At 33.9% G+C, this 8,096-nt stretch overlaps 2 protein-coding genes across 2 annotated transcripts; one reads left to right on the forward strand and one right to left on the reverse strand.

The window, feature by feature from the left end:
- Positions 1 to 154: 154 nt before the first annotated feature.
- Positions 155 to 3,709, forward strand: LOC116770384 (uncharacterized). The gene is given in 10 exon segments (XM_061526986.1): positions 155 to 446; positions 519 to 758; positions 1,161 to 1,247; positions 1,687 to 1,808; positions 1,907 to 2,054; positions 2,130 to 2,172; positions 2,369 to 3,018; positions 3,021 to 3,221; positions 3,224 to 3,481; positions 3,623 to 3,709. Coding segments are annotated over 10 exon segments (1,944 nt in total). The 5' UTR covers positions 155 to 338.
- A 13-nt stretch (positions 3,710 to 3,722) lies between these two features.
- LOC116766271 (2-Hydroxyacid oxidase 1) lies at positions 3,723 to 8,080 on the reverse strand. Its single transcript, XM_061526985.1, has 9 exons — positions 7,795 to 8,080; positions 7,563 to 7,714; positions 7,240 to 7,370; positions 6,062 to 6,186; positions 5,735 to 5,863; positions 5,273 to 5,405; positions 4,859 to 4,978; positions 3,974 to 4,085; positions 3,723 to 3,845 (listed from the first exon to the last, which is right to left on the reverse strand). Exons 1-9 carry the CDS (start codon positions 7,926 to 7,928, stop codon positions 3,778 to 3,780), a joined length of 1,104 nt encoding a protein of 367 aa, XP_061382969.1. The 5' UTR covers positions 7,929 to 8,080; the 3' UTR covers positions 3,723 to 3,777.
- Between the last annotated feature and the right edge of the window lie 16 nt (positions 8,081 to 8,096).

Consider the following 8,096-nt stretch of genomic DNA (forward strand, 5'->3'; position numbering starts at 1 on the left):
AAAAAAAAATTTAATGTTTTTAAATTTAAACTCAGGGTTTTCTTAGATATTTAATTTGCAACCTAGTAAAATGAACGAACTTTTTAATTAATCACATAACAAAACATTTAGATTTCCGGTTGTCAGTTATTTTATGGCGGGATTTTGAAATTGATATTATAAATTGATTACTGAAATATTTGTCACATTTACAATAACTTTTAAATATGAGAGCCAAATAAAAGTGAACTGAAGGATCCAGGTGCCTATATTCTTTAATTTATATCACAAAATTACTTATGAAATCAGTTACACATATACATAATTTAAAAAAATTCTAGACAACATTACAAGAAGAAATGTTTGAAACAAATATATCTGATATCTTAGAATTAGTCCATCATACAAATAATATAGTTTTACTTACAAAAGCATTCTACTCTTTAGGTTTATATCTACTTTCCCAGGTGAGACAACTTTGGTTTAGTTTCCTTGAAACATTTAAAATGATGGAAAATTTAATATACATTTTTTTTAAGGAAAATGGATGTGATCAAATAATCAAATGCAGATATCTATACGATAAGATTTTACTCGTTTTAAATTGTTGTTTGCAAACAAAAGTGTCTGTGGCTCTAGATTTTATATCCGTTTTACTTTCATTCGGAGACGATGAAGGTTACAGTAAAAAACAAACTCTGCAGATTTACGTCCGAAACATGATAAGAACAAGTGGCTGTTTAGCCGCGATGTGTAATCTATTTACGAGTTGCATGATGGTAAATCTGTAATTAATTATATTTAAAACATAAAACTAATTATTATATAAATATAAAGATAGGTACGAAACACAATTTATCAATCTTAGTTTTATTCATTGTTTGAGCATTTATGTAGTGGGTTGTTGAGAAAATATTTTTATAGTCGTTAGATACACCTACTATAGATATATTTTCAAGACATGTTAACTAAATTAGATCACTGGAAAATAGAAATATTTAAATATATTAATATGCATGAATAAAGATAATTATTAAAGTTCAGGTTTTACGCCTTTTGGCCAATTCTTAACATTAGAGAAGCAATCAAAGAATATAATGTATATGCTACCATAGATACGACATCTACATTTTAAATGAAAATATGTTTATAATAATAATGTTATTCGTCTGTGACAACAGCAGCGCGCTCCTCTGCGGTCTCTGTGCGTGTCGTTGTCTATGTGCGCTCGCTGGTCTCAGAGTCTGTGTGCACACCTCGTGCCGCTGGTGTGTTATGTTATAACTTATATATACATAATTGTAGCCGGTACAGACTATACACAACATATTCATTCTGTGGGTAGATACACACTGCCGGTTCTGTATGGGATCGTGTAAAACAGTCATGTTCATAATAGATTTCAAACTTTACAAGTTAAGCTCTTTAGATGTGGGTGTTCTCCTGAACTATAGTGATAAGAGGGAGAGGAAATATAGAGTCCTATTACTTTAATTGCAATATAAACTATATTATTATGAATTTACATGTTTCCATTAACTTTTTTGTTATTGAAGTATTTTAATGTGGTATTTTAAATGAGAAATTACCTGTAAAAAGCTTTAGAAAATAAGTTGTAACGTATAAATGTGTGTTCTGGCAAACATTCTAATAAGTAAATTTACATTCTAAAATACAATACGAATAATACTTGACAATTGCTTTTAGTGTATCGTAAAATGTAACCAAGAATATACGGAAATATATTTACTACTGCAGAGTCTGTTAAAGGGCAATGACCGAAACATTCAGCTTTTTCACGAATGCAGCGGAATGAGTTTATTTACGAGGTCTATTATATTTATTTTTTATGTTAATTTTGACGTAAACACTTTTTTGTCCATAGAGCTACAAAGCAGTAGAACTCTAAATTGTAATATTATTTCAGGGAGTCGTTACAGAGTCCGGAGTGTCTGTTTCTTCTCAGTACTATAACTGACAACACCAGCCAAGAAAACATAACAATGTTAAATAGATCGCCTCAAGTTTTTCAAATTGTTGAAACTTTGCTAATGACATTTGGCCCACAATCAATTGTAAATATATTTTTGGTGCTTTTTGATAATTTTGTGCATGTATATTTATTTAAACTCGGATTTTTTTTGTTTTAGATAGGACAATGGTCTTCAATAATTTTATATTCAAAGCGAAAAGGTTTGTACAAAAAACTATATTATGATTTTCATGGACATAAAAAAGAGGCTAACTTTTTTAAGCCTGTGTTTTTTATTTAAAAAGAAATTTTGAGGTCGTAAGTCTTATATAAAAAAATCTTGTTTATTATTCTTTATATAACTTTTTATCGGATGGTAATTTTTTATATATTTTGTTTTCCAACACCATATTACAGCTGGGATTAATTTAGGAGGGTATGTTGCAAATCCTAGAGCAAAACAAAAATATGGACCAGAGACAACAAATGTATTACAAGATAAACCGTTCACAGACAATGAAAACGATACAAGGAACTTATTTCGTAACGTGTACAAAGAAATTATGACGTTACAGAGAGAAAGTAACATAAATAATAAAAAACATACAAATCCATATTTTAAAAAATCAGTACAACAGAAATATAACGATATAAATGGAAACAATTTTGAAGCAATAACAAAACAATTCACAAAAAACAACACTAACGAATACGGCGCGGGAACATTTTCACGTCCTTTTGAAAAAAATATTCCAAATAGTAATAAAACAATAGAAATGTCGTTTTCATTTTTGCGTAAAGCGAATGAAGATACGTTTACTAATATAAGAACTTTTGACGATACTCGTAGCAATAAGTTAAGGTCAAAGAACTTTCTAGAACAATCAGGAAGAAACTATATTAAGACGCAACCCACCAGAGATATGTCCCAATCCAACGGAACTGGCAATGTTGGAAATAACACGATATTAGATTTCAAGCCTCCATTTGTTTCGACTCCGAAACAAGCTAAAATATCCAATAAAATACATTCGTCAAGTTCTCTGTTCATAAGAACTCCACTATCTTCATCAATACAAAAACGACACAAGTTCGCGACACAAAACAAGAGAAGTGTCAACAGACTAAAGCTAAGCAGGACAATATCAGACAGAGTCAGAATAAAACAATGAGCGCCAAATTTTTCAACCTCATAAACGGTTCTTGCACGACACTTGTGAAAAGCTTCATCAACATAGGAAACATATTCAAAGGAAGGTCAATGACACTCTCGTCAATACGGATAACACGGACCCCAGCGAGAGCGAGCCATCGTGTAGTTACAGCTTCACAGAATACATGCGGGGGAGAGATATTATGGAGGAAATACATGAAAAGTATGAAGGCGATGCGGCGGACATCTCGAACATTGACTGTAACACGTGCAACGACACCGCGTTGCTCAGGCAGAAACTGGCACGCGACGCGGCGCTCCAGGGCACTGTCAAGAGACTTAAGATCGGCATCAATTTGTATGGCTGCGATTTTAAGGTAGATGAAAAACTGATTGTCTTAACTGCTTAAATTTTGTTATTTTTCTGCCATTAAATCAAGTTTCTACTAATTAAATTTCACAATATATTTATGTATATAATACAGTTAACTTGAGAATAGAAAAAAAAATCTTTTCAGAGAATATCCAGAAAAATGTGGCCGAGAGAAACTTACATGACCCCGTCGGTGCTTTACAATCTGTATCGCAAACTTCTCGTAAAATAATTAAAGTCTATAATTCATGAGACGTATTTTATTTGTTTTAAAATAACTTATTTTTATATTACGATAATTCACAGTCTACTGTAAGTAGACTCGTGTCGCACCATGTCTTTTGTTATTTCCGGTATAGTTTGAGTTCCTGAAACGAAATAAAAATAGGTATATATTTATATATATGAATAGAAAAAAAAATTTGGAATTTATTTTCTCACTCTTGAAATTGTTATCAAACATGTAGCGATACTTGAAACATTTTTGAATATTTACCTGCAATTTGTAAAGTGTACTCTAATTCTTTACGAATAATGTTCAACATTCTCTGGACACCTTCTTGTCCGGCCACCGCCAGTCCCCAAAGGGCCGGACGACCAACGAACACCTGAAAAGCATAAAAATTGGTTTGAGAAAGATAATTAAAACTAAGAACTATTATGAATAAGTAATTGATTAAATATTGAAGAATATAGAAAATATTACAATAAGCTTAAGATATTATTAGTCAATAAACATGGACTGAGAAAATAGTCTTAACGTGAACAGAGCTAGTGGCTTGGATGGTATGCCAGCCGTATGTGAAAGACGAGTGTACCCGAGCCGTCCGCCGACGTGACAAAATCAAACGGCTTCTCTTTAATGCCTGGTGCAGTAACTGAATACGTAAGCTTGCCATTGTGGTATCTGTACCTAAGGGCGCATTTTCATTGGTCGATAAGGCCCGCATTCGGGGTGCGGGAGATTTTTTTAACGCATGCCATAGGGCCCGCAAAGAGTTTATCGTTTTCACTGGTCGTCAGAGCCCGCATACGGGGTGCGGGTGATTTCTATAACGCTTATTCCGTTATTCCGGAATGCGGATATCACCCGCACACGTTTAATCGACCGAGTTATCGACCAGTGGATTTCATTGGTTGTTAGCTCGCATGCGGGTACTCCCCGCAATCGGGCTAACTACCGACTTATCTCGCCTTAGACCCTAGAGCCTTATTATTATAGGATGTTAATTATCTCTAGACTACATAGCAGGTATATTGAACATATATCTTATGGCACACCGAGAAAACGATGGTCTCTGGGCGACTCAGGATCTTTTGCGATTAACAACACGGGCGAAGTCGCGAGGGTTAATTAGTGAAGTAACACAAGAATACTTGCCATTTTCGCTCCCAGGGCTAACGCTTTGTAAACGTCTGTCCCTGTGGTGACTCCTCCGTCCAAGTACACTTCGACATTGTATTGCTCAACCGCTGCTATGATTTCTGGAAGAACCTCGATCTGAAACATTAACAGTCTTACAATTAGAATAGAACCCTTATGTTATTTTATTTTTTATTTGATCTGTATATACAAAAAGTTTTTTTAGTATGTTAGTATTTAAATATATTATTTAGGAAAAAATTTGCTTGTCAAAAGAAAATCCGTCTGAATACCAGGGTATAATTACATATGAATATAATTACGAGTGAGCAAATTTAAATGAAATACGGGGAACAGTCCGCATTTAGTTTGACAATGCATACTCGTGCTAAGGGTATACATTTCTGATGACTATTAGACAGTGAGTGTTACCGTGGCGGGTACTCCGTCCAGTTGTCTCGCCCCGTGGTTAGAGACGAGCACGGCGGAGCACCCCGCCCGCGCAGCACGAGCCGCGTCATCACCGCGGAGGATGCCCTTCGCTATGATCGGCAGCTTGGTTATACTGACAAAAATAATAAAAAGTATATGACAAATAATGTTCGCATGTGTTATGTATGTTGTGGTTTAACATGTCAATATAATAATTATTTGTCGTTATTTGAAAATATTAATTCCATGTTTCAAAATCCTATTTTAAAAATTCTTCATAAGTAAATTTTATATCCAAAATTTTGTTCTGGTTGATTTCTGAGAACCAAATTAGATAGTGATGTACCTAATTTTAATAAAATCTTCTAAAAAAATAGGTAACGTTAGCATACAACGCGAGCGGAATCATTTTCACCTTTAACAACATTCGTATACGACCAGTCAATTTAGAAATGTCATTACCTCTTCAGCCATCTTATTTCGTCCCAAGTTAATGATGGATCGAACAAATTGTTAACGTAATGACTCAAACCGCTGCCTTCGCCCGAACTGTGTATTTTATTAGATAAATGTCCTTCAAAATTGGCCAACCTAGAAATATTATAAAAATTTTACCTTATTAAGTACACTTTTTTGTAAACAAATATATACTGAATGAAAAAATTGTCTTAAACCCATATCATCAAACAAATAAATTTTAAGTACAAGAATCTTAAATTAAACAATTCTGTAGATAGACGCACAAGCGTCCATTACTAAATGAAAATTGTAAAATATTACAATGCTTACGTCAAGTGTTTGGGAAGTGTAAACTTATTTCGGATATCTGCTCTTCTTAGACCAAACAGAGGTGTATCCACGGTCAACGCTATTGCTTTAAAGCCTGCTTTTTCAGCTCTCAAAACCAGATTTTTGTAATTTCCCTAAAAACAACATAAAAGTTATATACATAACTTAAAAAAGAGAAATATCACCCCAGCGAATTGACAAGAAGAAACAACTGACAAAATTTTCCGAAAGCTAAAGGTCTAACCATCAATTATCTCAATAAACTTAAGTTGTCTATAAAAAGTTTTGACACATTTGAATACACTTTTCTGCCACCACTATGAGCAATTAGTACGCCTTTCTCCGTTTAACGGTTAACGAATGACTGATTCGTTTTATCCCATTGTTTTACAAAAAAAAAATGACGTCCATGAATACACTTAGACTCTGACAACCATTAAAGCTCTACTTGCTATAATTTAACTTAAAAGTTTTGTTTTGGCTTCCCCGTGACATGCATCAAGTTCGATATTTGATGACGAAAACAAGGTCCGTACTTCTTCAATGGACTATAGAGGTCCAGTATAGAACAGTTATTCCTTACCTGTCATAGCGTCTTTATAATTATCTACAACTTCCTGGTTATATTCTGTGCTACCATTACTGCTACTATAAACTACAATTAAGCATATCTGGATATATGATGAATATACATATCCCCTTCTGCAGTTAAATCTATTTTCAATCAAAAACATCATACTTCATCGTGTGGTTTTGATATAGATAAATATTTGTTATTATAGAACATATCACCACAGTAAAAGAGGAACGAATTATACTTCTGTTCCACATGGCTTTAGGCGAAGTAGCCATTTACCATCGGAATACTCGTAAACTACCTTCTAATTTTATAAAAGTGTACCATTTCAAAGACAACAATGCCTTTTCATTACTTTCTTTTTAATATTAACGGATGAGATCTAAGACTTTCGCGAGTTTTATTCATTTAAATGAAACTAATATTTTTCGGATATACTACGCGTGCTTTATTTTTGGTTAAAACTACATACTCCCGACGTTTCGGATGCTTTTCAGCAACCGTGTTCACGGGCAGACATGATGTGAATGTCTGTCTGTCTGTCTGTGAAAATAAAGCACGCGTAGTACATCCGAAAAATATTAGTTTCATTTAAATTAATAAAAACTGACCTGTCATTATAGATATAGAGTTGAAACCACTTCACAGCGTTTGGGGCTGCTTGAGCTACCTCTTCTATGGAGCTGGTGGAGATTGTACTCAAAGTGTATATCACACGTTCAGCTTGAGCAGCTGTCATAAAATACTTGTTAAATAAGACTTTAGGATTCATTACATTTTGAAATTTAAGTTAAAAATTACGTAGAGAAGGATTTTGGTTGCCAGCGGATTGAAAATATTTCTTAAGGGATTTAACTATATCGATTCTGATTAATTATTTTCTCATTTGATATTAATTTTGACTGGACATTGTCCCGCCATTACCTCGTGCGGTAGCGGTTTCGCCATCAGGATGCGCCATTCTCTGCATGGCCGTAGGGGAGATTCCGACCGGCATCGAGACCTTCTCACCTAGTATAGTAGTCGAAGTATCGCATCCTTTGATACCCACCAGACATTTTGGACGTATTCTTAATCTGTATTGTATATGGAACTAAGTGATTATGATTCACTTTTAATAACATAAACAACATAGGTTATAATTATTGGTGAACACCTCTGAAATGCTCGTCTATTTTCCGCCAAAGTGTATTCGTCTGTCGCTCCACTCTTATAATAGTCCCTGACAGTCTTCGGCAGCGCTGCCAGCGCGGCGTCTTCAAAATCTTTAACACTAATATATTTCTCCATTTCCTATTCAAAGTCAGAGATCGTACTGCTCGAATACAATCAATATAATTACTTATGTAAATGGTGAACTGCTGATAACAGAGTTGTAACAGTTTATCTTAACAATAAAATAAGATCACAGGTCATTATTGTTAACTACATTACTTTTCGCAAATAACACGATGTCTT

Source organism: Danaus plexippus, assembly GCF_018135715.1.
Source record: "Danaus plexippus chromosome 3 unlocalized genomic scaffold, MEX_DaPlex mxdp_30, whole genome shotgun sequence".
In the NCBI taxonomy this organism is placed as follows: domain Eukaryota; kingdom Metazoa; phylum Arthropoda; class Insecta; order Lepidoptera; family Nymphalidae; genus Danaus; species Danaus plexippus.